This window comes from Globicephala melas, chromosome X (assembly GCF_963455315.2).
Source record: "Globicephala melas chromosome X, mGloMel1.2, whole genome shotgun sequence".
Lineage (NCBI taxonomy): Eukaryota > Metazoa > Chordata > Mammalia > Artiodactyla > Delphinidae > Globicephala > Globicephala melas.
Genome location: NC_083335.1, coordinates 122238302 through 122255185, shown reverse-complemented (window position 1 = coordinate 122255185; position 16884 = coordinate 122238302). Strand labels below are relative to the sequence as shown.

The following is a 16884-nucleotide window of genomic DNA, read 5'->3' as shown; positions in this document are numbered from 1 at the left end:
GACGAAGCCACCGGGGACCCCGTAACTAAGGCCACCTGGCTACCCATTTACTTGGTGGCTCTCAAGGATGCCAACTTGAGCATCTATGCACGCTTTCCATCAACCCCATGCGCCGTCGTCCCTCCACGCCCTCCCTCCTTCCTCATGCCCTTTCCAAATTCGAGCCAGGCATTGGCACCCAGATTAGGAACTCGGCTCTGCTCGGCCCTTTGACTCAGCATCCCAGCCCGTTTACGGGTATGAAGTGAGCGTGGGCGGGGGTGGAGTGGTGGTGGTGGTGGTGGTGGTGGAGGATGCGGGCAAACTTGTCGCGCCCGCGCGTACCACGGCGGCGGCGACAGCTGGGGTGACCGTCCTCGGCGCGCGTGCGCAGAACATGCCGGCGAGGCCCAGAGCGCGCGGGAGCGGCTCCAGTCGCGTATTCCAGGAGCCTCGGAAGTAGGCCAGCCGCAGGCGAGCGCCGGGCGGCGGAGGCTCAGGGCGCGCGATTTTTGAGAGACCGCGCTGGGACGCTTAAGGCGCGCGTGCGCAGAGCAGCTCGGGGCTCACGGGGGGGCTTGCCCGAACGCGCATGCGCGAGAGCGTCCCGGGGGGCGCGGGCGCGAGGAGGCCAGGGGCCGCGCGTGCGCAGCACGGCTCGGGGCGCGCGGGGGAGGCCCGGAGCGCGTGTGCGCGCGCCTCTTCCCCGCCCCCACTCGGCCGAGACGGCGGCACAATGGCGGCGCCCTTGCCCCCGCTGCGTCCCGTCACCCACCTGCTTTTTGACCTGGACGGCCTCCTTCTGGGTGAGTAGCCTGCGGCCGCCTCCCGCGAGGGCTGTCTGGGAGGACACGGGCGGGGGGCACAGGCTCTCAGGGGCGTGAGCCGCGGCGGGGCGGTGTGCGGGGTCCCCAGGCTGGCGGGCGGCGGGGGTGCGGGGCCCACGTCAGGCCGGCCGCGCTCGTGGCTGAGGCGTCGACGGCGCCCGGGGCACTTACTTCCGGCGGCCGCGCCGCGCGTGGGGACGGAGTGCGTGGGGGGCGGCGCGTGAGGGCGCGGTGCTAGGGGACCACCGCGCGGGCGGGAGGTTGGCGTTGGGCCTCGGGGGCCGCGGGCGCTGCGCGCGCAGCCGGGCCTCCATTTCCCTGTCTGCACCCCGGCTTCTAGGATCACTGCAGGCTTGCCCAGAGGTGCACGCACCTTGCTCGTAGCATCCTACAGGGCAGCGTCCTCTACCCGCCGATTTGGGGGCCTCTGCCGGCGTCTGGAGGCGTTTGGGGCAGCCTAGCTGGAGGGTGGGAGTTTGCTGGCGTCCAGAGGGTAGCGGCTGGGATGCGGCGGAACCTCTCGCAGTGCACAGGACGGCTCCACGCCACCGTGACTGCTCCACACCCAAGTATCTGTAGCGCGGAGGCGGCGGCGGAGTCCTGCTCAGCGGTCTGGCTGGTCCGAGTGACTCCCAGCAGGGACATCACCGGGGAGCAGCAGTTTTGCAGTGCAGAGCCCGAGTCCCCACCCTACAGCTGCCCAATCAGAATCTACATTTTCACCCAAGTGCCGGGGAGTTAGAGGTGCACACCCGTGCTGTGGCTTTGAGCGGTTAACAATCTTGTGTGCGCCGAACAGCCCCGTAGTCGATGGTGGTAGGCGTGAACTTACCCACCGAGGCGAATTCAAGTAGAATTCGTAGAAAACGCTGCGTTTATAACTCAACAGAGAACTGCTCTGAGCTCTGCCTTACAGCTTGGGCGTATGTTTCATGACACTACCCGGTGTTACAGGGTTAGGAAACGTGTTCTGACCTCATTGTCTCCGGAGGGCTTCATAGGACTTTAAAAATGTCTGCATGCTTTACGTAGGCTACTAACCTGGTGGAGGTGTACATACATCAGTGCTGCCTCTCATAAAATCCTGCAAGGTGGGAGGAGATGTTTGCCCTGACTAATTAAAAACAAAATCGGCACCACTCAGAGAGGTAAAGTGACTTGCCCAAGGTCACACAGCTAATAAGGAACAGAACTGAGAAATGATTCCAGATCGATCTGATTCTAAATATAAGTGATGTTGTGCTCATTTTACAGGGGAGTGTGACCTTGCCCCCATGATCATTTGGCTCACTGGTTCAGTAGTAATGGCACTGATTTTTTATTTTAAAGGTACACAAAAAACAGTCTTATTTTTATGGACCCAGAGATACAAACGAATGCATTCCTAAGGGGTAAAATAAATTCCCATAGAGGTAACTAATTGGGTAGAACAGTGTATGCAGCTACTAAATCTGAAATGACTCAATTTCAAAAAGCATCTGGGATTCGTAAGTACAGTTTGTAGATGTGAGTTTTCCTGCTTAGATGGTCAAGTTAAATTGTCAAATAAATTCCTTATCCTCTAATGAAAAGTCCAGAGAACATGTTTTGTGAGTCTTATGAATTTTAATACAAACTGAGGTGTCCCATTAAAATTAAATTTATTAGACTTCTAAGTGAGCCTTATGCTTCATTCCCACTCAAGATACACATATACCTGTTCCCTGGAGCCATGAATGTGACTTATGTGGTGGTGCTTGCAGGGGTAGTTATCAACCAGGGTCTCCTCTTTGCTAGTTAAGGCAAGTTTAAAGTTTATCAAGCATTGGTCTGGCACTGTTACCCAATCCTCTGAACTGGTCAGAGAAACAAGAATTAGTGGCCTTTGGGAGGATAAGACCTAGCTCCTCTTTCCCCCTTCGTTTTCTGCCCTTTACCTCATTCCACCCTGACTCTTGGAGGCGGTGGTAAGGCCTTGCAGAACTTTATCAGAAATGCACCTTTGCTTATTCTTTTTTTTTTTTTAACAAAATGTCTGGTATAAAACACCACTTTCCAGAATGTGCTACTTTACCTCATTTAATCTACTTGATTATACCTGTTGTAATTCTTAAGCGCCTGACTTCAGTTGTCTGTTGTTTGCATAACAACGTATCATCAGTTTATTATGAGGTGTTTTTCGGTGGGCCTGCTTTTCAGAATTGTGAATCCATTTCCCCAGGAAGTTCTGTTTGTTAATGTAGCTGCAATCTTGTATTCTCAGGGAAGTGAAACTGGAAACAAAGAGTTGCATGGGGAAGCTTGTTTAACCAGAGGAGAATGAGGAAGTCAATGGAGATATTTGCAGAAATGTTGACCAGAAACCCAGGGTTACTTTCTAGTGCTTTTGAAATGTTTGATGCTGTTTTCCTTTCGATCTTTGGAATCTGTTTTTGTTGACAGAGGTAGCAATTAGCTGTGAGCTAGATAGTAATTTTGGCCCTCAAATGCCATTTAGAGACCGAGACCAAGGGGACTGAGATTATTTATGAACAAGGATAAGATGTTGAAGGAAGAAGATACAAGTTTGAAATACTATGTCAGCTCCTGAATAGGGAAGATTATCTAGTTCATTAAATAGCTGAAGTTAGGAGTACAAGAGGTAGGACCATTCTCTTTAAGAGACAAGAAAGTTGGTGGTCCAAAATCCTGCTATCTGATAGGAGTAGCACCATGTAAGATTTTGTTATAGCAACATTAAAGAAGCAAAAAGACACAGAGGAAATTAACTTGAATGGTACTTTTTTCCTATCCTGACACATCCAAAATATTGTTACTCAACACATGATCAGTAAAAAAAAAATAGTTGAGATAGTTTACATTCCTTTTCGTTACCTAGCCTTTGAAATTTGTGTGTATCTTACACTCACAGGGCATCTCAGCTCAAACTAGCCAGGTTTCATGGGTTCACTTGCCACGTTTGGCCAGTGCCTACCGTATGGGACAACCCAGGTACAGAGCCTTAGGAAGCAACTCACTGATGTCTGCTGTTGATAACGGGGCCAGATGGAGAGTGGATGTTAAGAATATTCAGAATTAGGAATATGTAAAATGTGGTATACCTAAAATATGCTTTCTAGGAGTCTGTTACAGTAATTAAATCCTTAAAGAATCAGCCAGGAAAAATAAAAAGCTTATTTTCAAATGTTTAAAAAATAAGCAGAAAAATAATACGATAGATCTGTGAGGGGAAATACGACTCTTTGCAGTGTCGATTATAATTGACCACGTCTCCATAAACACACAGAGGTGGCAGGATTGTAATGGGTGACACCTGGCTTCTACTTCACCTTCACGTAGACGAATAGATCCCCTGTCCTGTACCTGTTTGTACTCCTACAGCTTCCTGCTTGCCAAATGGTAATCATAGCACTTGAGACCGTATGGAAGTGCCCGTTTCTCCGTCCGGGGGCCCAGGGTACAGTGTGAACGCTGGGTGGAGGCGGGACCTTTGTGCTGCTCCTGGGGCTCAGGGATCCATTGTTGACCGAAGCAGCTCGCAGCCCTGCCCAGGCTGCTCGGAATCCGCTGTCACCCGTCGTCCTCTGGCTCACCTCACCTATGCTGGTTTCTGTAGACGCTGGGACCTCCACAAAGCTGATGACAAACACAGGATCTCTCTGTACAGCTGTAGCACACGCCCTAGATGAATTTTCGGAAGAGCTTTCGTACATTGTATTTGACCCTGTGTAACACGTATGAGGTTTAAAAGTGGAGATGATGAGCTTTTCGGCGTCCATTGGTTCCTATCCTGTAATGTGACTCAGTCCAGACATTCCCAAAGAGTCTCAGGAAGGTAGAGCAGAATAAACACTCGTTCGGGATGGCCGGTGTGAGGGTACTGTCTGCCCTTGGGGCTCCCAGAGACACCCTCACCCCGTCCCTGGCTTGTTGTGTGCCTTGCGGTCTCCGCACGGATGTCAGGGGACCTGTGCTACGGCACGTTCCCCTTCTCTCTGCCCTGCCCCCAACCCCCGGAAGTAAGGGCACACGCTTGCGTTTGATGTCACCTTACCAGGTGACATTTAGGTCCCTTCTACATTTGCACAGGAGGTGGTGGAAATTCGGAGGCCAGTCTGAGGCCTTGCGGCTGAGCAGAGCTCACACAGAAAGGGGCCCTGACTTGTACTTTCTCAGTTTGGAGTAAGACGCTGGCAGGGGCAGGCGAAGGTACCCATGGACTATGTTGAATGTCAGGAAATTCATCAGGAATAAGAAAGCACTCGAGGGGGGACCGAGGTGGGTAAACTCAGGTCCCGTTGGCCGTGCTTCCTAGTAGACCTGAGCCGCGTCAGCCTTTCCCGTGTTCCTGCGGTTAGCGGTTCTTATGCACCACAGCTGCTCCCGTTTCTAGATTAACAGGAAGGTGAGATCAAAATTGCATAATTCTGCAGGTCGACGGGAGTTTGGTCCAGCTGGTAACACCACTAAGGTATTCAGCAGGTTTCTGTCAGTGCAGGTGTAGATTGCCCGTTCCTTGCTTCCTCCTAGCTTCCTCGTCCCCCTCGTTGTGTGCTTTTATTTAGAATCTTAGCTGTGCAAACTTTTTTTTTTCCTCTCTCGAACTATTTTTCCTTTCTTCTCCTTGGGAAGCTGTGTGGGGGGGATTCTTTGTTCACTTTTGTCTTTCTGATTATTCTCTGCTTTCTCTGATTCTGTTCCTTTATTTTTTCTTTCATTTTTTAAGTGACTATAATTTATCCATTACACTGTGTTATTTTTCAGGGGTAGACGGAGATTTAATGCAATGTAAAAGAGCAAGGGAGATGATGCCCCCAAGAAACGTCCACCAAAAGCACTCATTACACAGGTGCCCAGGTGACTTTTCACAGCTTTGTTTGAGATGTTTGAAAAGTGATGGATACATAGCCTGTAGCTGGAAGGTGCAGTAGTGTTATAGCAGAATGGCTTACGTTAGAAGATAAAGCTCTCACTGTCAGGTATATGTGAATACTGATGACTCATAATTCCGGCATTTCATATATTAAAAGCTTCATTTAATTGTGTTAAAATGGGGGAGGGCAATGCTGGTCTGTGGTTTAAAATTGCCTTTGGTGTGTCTAAGGAGAATTTTCTTGAAAACAATAATTGTGACACACATGCATTTCTGCTCAAGAAATGTCTTCCCCCTTTGGCTTTGCTGAGGTGGACTGCCATCCTAACACCTCTCAACGTGCGTTTTGAGTGTTTGGCAGGTACATGCCCACCTTCCTTCAAGGTGCGGCTCCCACACATCCTTCGCTCTGCTGCCTGCGGTCAGTAGCTTAGTGTCTGTGCAGAGAGGGGCGCACACCTGGGGTGAGGATGGTCTGCTCCACGCCCTTGCCTGGAGGGCAGTTCCATCAGCATGGCTCCCGGCACTGGGCTGGCCAGTTGATGTCCCCTGACTCTCCTCTCTAGGCCTAGACATCAGGGACGGATCCAGCGGCAAACCAGAGTCTGCTCGACTCCCAGTCTGCTCACTGCCCAGTCTGTACGCGAAATGAGAGCAGATGGTCATAGTTTGCGTACCTGAGCTATTTGGGGCCTTGGAGACGCATTCCAAAGTAAGCAGCAGGCTTCCGTCTCTCCGCTGCCATCATCGTGTCCTTGACGAGAACCGGGCACCCTTGTGCTCTCTGGAGCAGCATGTCCACCCGGCAGAACTGCCCGCCGTGGAGGGAATGTTCTGTATCTGAGCTGCCCTGGACGGGAGCCGCAGGGGCACCCAGGCACATGAAATGCTGCCAGGGCAGCTGACGAATTGAACTCTTAATTTTTTAGTTTTACTTAATTGAAGTAGCCACTTGTGGGTACTGTGGTGGACAACGCAGCTCTAGAGGAGTGAGTTCACTCCTTCCTTATCTGTTCAGAATATACTGTGCCGGGTGCTGCAGGGGATTCACAGCAAGTCTCTTCTTTGTAGTGGTCTTGGAGTCCAGCTGGGACACACAACACGCGTGAATCTCTGAGTAACTGCTGGCGGTCAACATGAGAAGGACAGGAGAAGGGGCAGGGCAGTCATTTGAACTGAAATCACTGGGAGGATGTGCTCTCAAGGGCAGGTAGGACAGTGGATATTCCAGACGAGGAGAACAGATGGCTGAGCAGTAAACACGTTTTCTGAAGCAGAGAAGAGCTTGTTTTTATCACACAGAGAGTAGTATTTAAAAAAAAAAAAAAAAAAGAAAGACTGGTTATTAACCATTGTGTTGAAATGTGGGGGTGAGGATGATCTCTGCCTGGTGGATATTACTCTGGTGTTTTCCACACTGGGTTCCAGACGGTAGTCATGTCCCTTTAGCCTGTTTTGAACTAGAAAACCTCGCCCCATCCCCTAGCTGCATGGCCTGTGTTTTCGCCGTGAGAGGGACTCTTGGAAGAGCGCAGGCTGGTTCTCTCAGAGGATGTTCTGCGTTCCGGATTGGCCTGCTTGTTTCCTCCTGCTGCCACCTCACTTGTTCTCCATCCCTCGTATTCCCTCTGATCCAGACATCATGCCCGTGCCTCACTTGGCCTCCCTCAGCCGTTTCTGCCAAGAACATACTGCACCAACTCACGGCCTCTCAGGGTAGATGTTCCATGTGGTCAGTGCCCTCCTTCTAGTAAAGTCTTGTCGTATCAAGACAGCTCTTGTCTTCCGTGGTAGTGCATGGGATGTTTCAGTGAGAAGCCAGGAGCCTGAGGGACCCGGTATCGGCGGTGATGTAATGCCTGTGTGTCCCGAAGGCCTGAACCCTGAGGCAGAAAGACGGGCAGGGGTGCTTGCGGGGAAGTGGAGGGCTGCCTGGACGCTGCTCACCCTCAGGAAGCCAGGGTGGCTCTGTGAGTTGGGGCCTCCCCTTGCATCCCTGCAGCTCTGCCTGACTTGGACCACGTGCCCTGATCTCTCCCAGGGTGTTAGGGCACGGGGTCCAAGGGCATCCCCACTTTTGCCGTCAGACTCATGAGAAAGCATACATTCATCAAAGCAAATACAGTTGTCTGCACCGCGTCCACTTTGCCACGTAAACCTTTCCAGCAGAGCCGTATATTTGTCAATGTGGTTCTGTGTTCCCCGCTGTTTATATGTTTTCCCCACACCACCGGAGCAGCATTCATGGCTGCTTAAAAGCGGTCAAGTTCTGGATTTCTAAATATCACACAAGGAAAGGAACCAAGAGTCTGGGGAGAAGAGGCCAGTTCCAGACTGGGGCCCGTGAAACCCAAGATGAGCGTGGGTACCTTTCCAGAGCCAGGGCAGGGGGTCCCACTGGCGAAAGGCAGGGTGAGTGGAAATCAAAGGAATAATGACTGTGATGGATTTTAAGACTCTAAGTTTTTTAAAAAGAAATCTGTGAGTCGTGATCCTTAAAAGAAAAGAGAGGGGAGGCATGGGCAGCAGGAGAATGCTAGTTAATAAATATGGAAAGAATGGTAGAATTCGTCAGGTCACCATCTTGCAGGCCTCACTCTACATGCTTCAGACAAGCGGCACTGGTGGAAACCAAGACCGTTGGGTTCATTGGGAGCGAGGGTGTTCAGACAGTGCCAGAGTGCCACCCCGACAGGGTACTGACACACAGCACAGGCGGACACGCATGCTCGTGATGGACAGTTCTGGGGGCCACCGCTTAAGCGACACGTCCCACTCAGGTGTGTCAGCGGGGGAGCCGCTGGCTGCCATGTGCTGCCACAGCAGTTTACCTGAGTCCAGGCGAACTTCCAGGTGTCCTTTCTAGTTTGGAGGGACGGAGGAACAAGCAAGGTGACACCACGTGGAAACGACCGGACAGATCCAGAATGCAGGGCATTCCGCAAGGTCTCTGGGTGGGCTGTTGAAAGTGTCAAATGTCACGGGAAATGACTGGGGTGGGGCGCTCTAGTTTACAGGAGGCTAAAGGGACCTGAGTACCAAATGCAGCAGATCTTAGATTGGGGGGGGAGGTCTTATAGAAGACATTTTTGGGGCAGTTGGAGAATGCGGTGTGCAGTAGCTAATTAGATGATGTCATTCAGTCGTTGCTGATTGGCCGGTTCTGGTGCTAGTCATGGCTATGTAGAAGAGTGTCTTTATTTGATGGAGAAGCATGCAGAGGTATAAAGGAATAAATGGCAGAGTATCTGCAAATTTTTAGGTTTATTGCTTACAGATGTAGGTTATATGGGTCTTTTCTGTGCTTCTTTCGACTTTTCTATGTATTTGAAAAAAGAAAAAAAAAAAAAGGAATGGGAGGATTAAGCCTGAAGCATGAACCCCTGAAAAACAAAACAAAACTATTAAGTAGTTATCAGTTGATTCTATTTAAAGAGAGAAGAATATAAAACGTACATCTTTACAAGATTTGCGTGAACAGTGTAAAATAAACAGTTCCAGAGCCTTCGGCTCCCTGGAGAATTTAGGTGGCAGTGCATTCCCTGGTGTCGTGTGACAGCAGGAAACACTTGGAAAAGAAGAGGCCCCTTCACTGTTCTCACCCTCTCTATCCACTTCCTTGTCTTTTTCTCACAGTGCGCTTGGACCTGGGCCCCAGGATTTGTAAAGACATGCGTGCACCAAATTCTCTTGTGGTGGAATCTTAAAATGGCAGCTGATATTTAGTCAGGAGATCACACTCAAGAAAAAAAAAAGAAAGAAAAGATTCCTAAATGACTTACCAAAGTAGCCAGCCACACCGATCCCTGCATCTCACGCGGTGTGCTGATTAGACCTGGTGACAGCCACGTCCCTCTGGAGCCTGTCAGCTGAGCCCTGGGCCCCCGTGACTGATTCTCCTGCAGCTCTCAGCAGATGTCTGCAGCTGCGGGCCTGGGCTGCTCTCATCTCTTACTCCTTGTCAGCTGCCAAGGTCCAGGGAAACCTGAGGTTGGAGCTTGAGCTGGGTAATGAGCTGGGTGCTACAGGGATGCCCGCATGTTGTCCACGTTCCCTGAGCTGGTGCAGTCCTTGGCGTGAGGGCCCTGGGGGCTACCTGTTCGTACCTAGACGGGGTTCTCTTTCCCTTGTTCATCTCAATTTCAGTGGCTTGGAAACCTTTCTGCTCTTGCTTTAAAAAAAGGAAAGTCACTTGGTTACTGAAGAAATGTTTTATGCCAGCAAGGTGTTACTTGTATTTCTGTTCTGGCCAAAAATAGTCATCAATTTCAGTCGGTCCCCTAGTACGTTCCTGTTTTCTCTCTACATCTCTTATTTCTCTTATTTATCTTACCACAAAGCATTTCCTTTGGTTGCATTGACAACGTTTATTTTTTTGCATGATGACTACATATAATCAAGGCAAACTTCAAACCAGCTGAGTTACTGCCTTGTGCCGCCGTATATTTTGACCTCGGTACCGACATCTTGATGACCACGCATCAGCTTTTAAAGTGGTAGGTTCAAGTGGCTGGCTTTGCAGAGTGGAATTGTAGTCGAATTTGAGCTGTGTTTCGACAACCTGGTGAGCTGGCTGGAGAGCCCAGTGAAAATCAGGCCCGGTCCCTTCTACTTGGTCGTTTCATCATGTATCTCTGTGGGCAGCCCTGGTGTCGTGTCAGAACTCCCGGACGCCTCTGTTGCTGGGCAGCCCTCACTGGTACAGGTGCCAGTGGGAGTCCTTCCTTAAAGGCCAGGTAGCTGATGCCTAGTGCTTTAGTTTTATCTCAGACGGGTGATGAGGAGATTGCCCACAACCCCCTTGGCTGACTGAAAACGTTAGGTGCTGCTTGGATGAAGCCTGGTTCACCTCGCCCCTGAGTACTTGCTTTACCTGCTGACTTGGTGAGATTCCCCATCCCCCGGTGTTCTCCCCAGGGTCCTGCCCGCTCCCACCTTCAGCACATCACAGATGGTGCAGGACATCTTCTGGGACTTCAGCATCTCATTAAGATATAAAGACAGATCCAAGATCACGTGCTAGCTGACCCAAGGCCTTACGGCACTGTTTAACGTGACTTTGCAAAAGAGATTTAATCATCGGGATATATGATGCAGCCCTTCTTAATACCATTAATATTTATTGTTAGATCAAGTAAAGGAACATCCTCACTTAGTGAGCAGATGGCCCTTCTGTGAACTTAATATCTTTATGTAATCGCACCTGTAATACTTAATAATAAGGGCAGTGTATTTGTCTTGACATTTACAATATTGTTTCTGCTTTTTGGGCCGGGAGTAGAGTCAGGGTCCTGAATTTGAGGGTGTACTTTAACACTGGCCTCTTCATCGGTGCTCTAGTTTGGGGTGAGTTTGCAGGACTCTGCAGGTATCCTTTTGTCCTTCCCATCACTGGCGCCTCCCCCCGGGCTCGGCCCGGGCCCTCCCTTCCTCCCGGGAGGAAAGGCTTCCTTCTCTTCTGGGTGTAAGCAGCTCCTTCTCCTTCCTCTTCTTCTTCTTCTGATGCTTCTGTACCTCAGCGTAAAGTGTGCTACATCTGTCATTTCAACAAAACCTCTCGGGGTTCCCTGGGGGCGCAGTGGTGAAGAATCCGCCTGCCAGTGTAGGGGACGCGGGATCGAGCCCTGGTCCGGGAAGGTCCCACATGCCGCGGAGCAATTAAGCCCGTGTGCCACAACCTGCGCTCTAGAGCTCGTGAGCCACAACTACTGAGCCCACGAGCCACAACTACTGAGCCACACGCCTAAAGCCCGTGCTCCGCAACAAGAGAAGCCACCGCAATCAGAAGCCCACGCACTTCAGCGAAGAGTAGCCCCGGCTCGCTGCAACTAGAGAAAACCCACATGCAGCAATGAAGACCCAACTCAGTCATAAATTAAAAAAAATAAACAAAACCTCTGCTCCCTCATTGCCGCGTCCTGTGCACAAACTGCCTTCCTCCTGCAGCCTGTGGACGTAATTTGCACAAAGGGAGCAGTGACTTCCGTGTTGCCATACCACTCAGCATCTTTTCTTATGTTTCCAGAACTGTCTGCGTCATGGGCCAGTGCCCCGCTCCGTCCTGGGGGATCTGTCTCCATGGTTTCACTTCTCCTTGTCTGTCTGTCCTCCTCTCCACCTCTGTGCGGGGCCCTGGACTGGGCTGTGGATGCATGGCTTCAGTAACCGCTCTTGCTCTCGGGCCTCCGTCCGCACTTCCCAGTGCGCGCGGGCTATTCCACCCAGAGGTCGCGCCCAAGCCCCGGGTTTCAAGCTGAGCCCAGAGCTCTCGGCCACATCTGCCGTCTTGCGCGCCCCGTGAGCCGCCCGCGTTAGAGACTGGCAGTGACCTTCCCGTCTTCCGGTCCTCCCGCCCCCCTCCCCTCCCAACATGCCAGTACTGATTCCTCAATATTCAGAGCCATGTTTGTGTCCTTCAGCGGCCGCCGCCTTTCTTCAGGCCCTCCGTCTCCATCCTGTGTGGTAACGGTGAATATTTAGCACGAGCCTTCACCGCGTGCCCTGCACCGCCGTGCGCACCTTGCCCGCCTCGGCTGTTTCCCTGGCAGCAGGCCGACGGCGCCCTGCGCTGGCCATCTCAGCTTTGTCTGTTTTGCAGGTAGGGAAGCGAGGCTTACTGAGGTCAAGCGACTTAACCTCAGAGGCAGTGCCTGACAGGTGTTGCCCCCCCACCCCGCCTCCTCTCGCAGCTCGAGAAAAAGAGGCAGTGATTCACCAGACTCAGGCGTGCTCACGGGCAGTTCCGTCACTTCCAGAAACATCAGTGGCGGCGGTTGAATTTCGGTGCTCTCATTGGCGAGATTGCAAGCCGTGTTCCATGCCCATTGTGTGTGTGCGAAGAAGGCTTTGCCGAGAGGATACAGCTTACCAGGAGTTTATCCCCAGAATGGTCCTACGTTCCCTTGTCATAGGAATCTGGGTGTAAGCTGGTCCCTAGATACTTTCCAAGAGGAAAGGCATTTGTGCCCATAAAAATAACCCTCGACTCTACCTGTCGCGCATCTGATGCCCCCTCCCGTGTGCTGAGTTATGTGTGTGTGTGCTCGCTTGTCTGTGTGGCCATAACACAAACAATGTAAATCATTTCTGGGTCTGCCAGGTGCAGCCCGACGAACGCGTTCCTTTCTGGAAGTTCGAGCCATATCTCGGCACTCATCTTGTTCAACCAGTCTGAGAGGAGCCTCATGAAAGCATTTCGAGTTGGCTCCTGGGTGATTTGGGCCAGCCACCCAAGGAGTTAATGTGGCTTAACGCTGCCAGCCTGTAGCCAGGTCCGTCTGCGTGGCTGTTGAGTGTATCTGGGGATAGAGCTTTACGTTCAAAGGGAATTTCAGAAAAGCGTTACAGGACGGATCCACCGGGGCCGTCAAGGAGAGAGAGGCGTTTAGGGCCCTGCGTTGCTCCTGAGTCCCACAGGCTTTCGTAGCAGGCCCACCCACCAGACGCCGGGTACTGAGACCGGTGCAGGGCAGGGATACAAGGCCACGCAGGGGTGCCGTGGAGGCAGGCTGCAGGGGGCAGACATTTTCTGTCCTGCTGCCTCTTCAGGATCAGCTGAGCTGACCCAGTTCCCTGGGAGCCGGGCAGAGGAAGTGGGCTGAGATCCAGGGTGCCTCCCGGGAGACCGGGTCCGTTCCCAGCCTCGGGGCAGTCGGCTGGGTGGGGCAGCAGGAAGGGCTGTGAGGATCCCAGGCCAGCAGGGCACTGTGTGTAAGTCTGAGAGAGCAGGGCCTGGAGAAGAGGCTCCTTGCCCCGTGAAGGGTGGGAGCAGAGGTCTCAGGAAGGGGACGGGGCGTGGTGAGCCTTGTGCCAGATGCAGGAACGTAGGCCTTACCTCCTAGCCATTGCACAGCCTCGCAGGCAGGGCGTGCCGTACAAAGGCACTGTTGATGGCGTGGATGGCTGCGGCTTCCAGGCTGGGAGCTGGCTCGGGGGGTGTGGCAGTTGTCCCGGATCAGAAAATGATCTGACACGTACATACTCTTGCTACTCTGGCAGGGATCGCCGTGGGCCCTGCTCTTTCACCTGACGGCTGCCTGAACTTTGTCCACGTCATTATTGATTGGCATGGACACTAGCGTGTAAAAGGGCCTAAAATAACGTAGGCGTCCGGTACTCGGATAACCAGAACGTGTTTCCCCAGATACAGATCTCATAGATGGAAGCTAGATACCCAGACCCATGTTCAGAAAACCCATCCCGCACCTATAGAGCTGTCTTATTTCCCAGCGTGCCCACCCACCTCCTCCTGATTATGGGAATCTCCATTCTGGGAGCCCCAGGAGCATCATTCTACCCCGGGCCCCACCTCTCCGCCTGCGGTGCCCTGGGATTCCAGCCCTTTCGCACCCTCCACTCTTCTCACGTCACCGACACACACGGGGGCCACGTATCACAGGTGCTTAATATTACTGATGCGGCTGCTTGTGTGCTGAGTTGACTCCTGTACACCGGGTTTTTAAAAAAGCCTAGCTGTCCCTTAAACACTTAATTTCTGCTTATTCTGTTGACAAATCTGGTAGACGTTAGTCTTCACTGTTAAGAGGCCATGACAGTGTTTGACTCTGTTTACACATTTTTTAATCAACTGAAACACCTTTGTGCTTGTTAAGCTCCATTCATAAAGCTATTACGTTTTAGTTCCTTGTTCCATACTTCCCTCGTCTGAATTAACACGCAGAACCTTTCTGAATAGCCAGAGATCATTTTAAGCCTAGTAAATGAAGTTTATGATGAACGTAAAGTTCACTTGACTGTTCCAAGGGAGTTGCAATAATGTAGTCTTAAATTGTTAGTGAAAATTAGTAATTCCAGTGTGTATTTCAAAGTTTATTTATAGCATTCTTGCCCCAGTAGGCCAAATTCCATTAAAGGATACAAGTAATAAAGTAATAGATAACACACAAACACTGCCTCAGCACCCTGCCTTCCCTTAAACATCTCTGTGAATGTTCTGGGGATCGAGAGGTGCCTGTCCATTAGAGAAAGCCTTTTCCCGCCCAGCTGATTAGATTTTGCATTTCTTGGCATATGTGAATGTCTTTCCACCTAAATCCAATAATCTTTGAACCTGACAAGAATTTTTCATTCTTTCAGTATACTTACCAGGTCCATGCAAGTCCCAGAGAGGGCCATGAAAATAATATGTGATTGCCTGATGGATTTCTTTCGTGTACTTTGTCTGACTTGGAGTAACACCGTGTAAGGCCATATACCCACGCGAGTCAGGAAATGAATAGGAGCCAGGCTTAATTCTGTGTCAGAGGAGCCTCTGCCTGTTCCCAGAGAGACAGCCTCTCTCACCTGCTGTCACTTCCCAGGTCCTCGGAGCTCTGGACTAAAAGCCAGTTCTGTTTGAGAACAGGATGGGCACTGTAACTGCTCAGCTCTCAGAGCCCCTGCAGTTGGAAGGCTTGGTCAGTTGAGCTCTACCTGTGGTGACCGAGCTCTGCCTCCTTTGCTCAGGAAAGCTCCCACGTAACCAAAGGTACACTCTGCGTGGGAGGGGGAAGCACGCCTTACTGTTTTTTCGTCTTTGCAGAAATCCTGGGTAGTGTTAAATGACATCTGAGCTATGTGAATCAATTTATACCTTGTAAACAGATGTTCTTTAAAAGAAATTTTGACCCTTATTTCTGGGTTACATTCTTAGTAACCTAGAAAAAACAAGAAATAGAAGGGTACTTCTAATTGGTTGCCCTTGCCTTCGATAGAAAGACACACTAAGTAGATGAACATCTATAACTCAGTGTTGTGGGCTAAATTGCATCGCACTAAAACGCATATTTTGAAGCCCTGAACCCCAGGACCTCAGAATGGGGCTGTATTTGGAGTGAAGGTCCTTAAAGAGGTAATTAGGTAAAATAAGGTCATTAGGGTGGGTCCTAATCCAGTATGGGTGGTGTCCTTACAAGAAGAGGAGATTAGGACACACACACACACACACACACACACACACACACACACACAGACACACACACACACACACACACACACACACACACACACACACACACACACACACACACACACACACACACACACGACCATGTGAGGAGACAGCCGTCTGCCTGCCCAGGAGAGAGGCCTCGGGAGGAACCAGCCCTGCTGACACCTGGATCTCAGACTTGCAGCCTCCAGGACAGTGAGAAAGTAAATTTCTGTTGTTTAAGCCCCCCACTGTGTGGTGCTTTGTTATTGCAGCCAGAGCAAACTAATCCACCCAGAAATGTAGGATTTTTGATACTGTGAAGAGATCAAGCAGATGTGGACCAATATTTTACAGACTTCACAGGCAGACTGGCCAGGGAGGTAAAGCATGGATGCCCAGGGCTGTACCAGCAGGATTATAGCATAAGTTTCTCCAGTCTTAACTCCTGTCATCTCTTTACAGTTGAGTTGTCTGACATTCCTCCACCCCACCCACACCAAAAAATAAGTGAATGGAAACACACATAACAGCTAAAGAAATATGCTGGTGACACAATGGCTTGTGTGTCTTTGAAGGAGGAGGACTGTGTGCTTCTTTATCTCTTCTCATTTCAGTGCATTTCCTAGATTCCTTAATGATTTGCACTGTGCTAAATTAAAACTGTTTTTGGCACTGCCTTCATACTAATGCACGCACCACTGGGGATACATTCAGTACTGGATTCCATTGTACTCACAGGAAGGGTAGAAATAGAGGAGAAGCAGGAGCAGCCACTGAAGGAAGGTCTTGAAGAAAGGAACGAAAGCTGTTGATTTGCGTGGGGAAGGGAATCTTTAAAACTGCATGTCTCTGGGTTTAAGGTGAAGTGTTAGAAATGATGCCTGAACTAGTAGGGGTTTGATGGATATACCCATCCAACGCATGGGATTCTAAGGCAACACCTGAAAGAACTCATGTCTACTGTCAGTCTTTTCCTGCATTTTTGCTTTTCCAAATCCACTTTCGTGGCAGCCTCCGTGTTCTTTCTCAGCCATCTTAGATCTCTAGGGTGAAGTTAGATGGAAACTTTTTATGCATTCTTGGAGGACACGTTCTGGTTTGCATTTATTCAAAAGGCATGAGAACTAGGGATTTAGCATTAATCCATAAAGCCTGAGGCGTGGGGAAACTAACTCTCAAGAGGGTTTAGCTCTCTAGAAGATGGGAAAGGCACATCCATCTAGAACCCTATGATTGTATGTTTATTTATCTTTTAAAATTTGAAAAGAATTTAAGTTATTCACTAAGAGGAAGTC

The 16884-nt window shown here is 50.6% G+C and overlaps 2 protein-coding genes across 6 annotated transcripts in view; one reads left to right on the top strand and one right to left on the bottom strand.

Moving 5' to 3' along the window:
• Positions 1 to 1403, bottom strand: part of STS (steroid sulfatase) — a 182130-nt gene extending 180727 nt beyond the window's left edge. For all 5 annotated transcript variants that reach the window (XM_060292964.2, XM_060292962.2, XM_060292965.2 and 2 more), the window contains exon 1: positions 1180 to 1403. Coding sequence is in view for 4 of the 5 variants with exons in the window: in XM_060292962.2 (XP_060148945.1) it covers positions 1180 to 1193 (14 nt within the window). In the remaining variant the exon portion in view is untranslated. The remainder of the gene's footprint in view (positions 1 to 1179) is intronic.
• PUDP (pseudouridine 5'-phosphatase) overlaps positions 627 to 16884 on the top strand; it is a 71115-nt gene continuing 54857 nt past the window's right edge. Inside the window, exon 1 of the mRNA XM_030837314.2 lies at positions 627 to 785. Coding sequence (XP_030693174.2) covers positions 716 to 785 — 70 coding nt within the window. The 5' untranslated portion in view covers positions 627 to 715. The remainder of the gene's footprint in view (positions 786 to 16884) is intronic.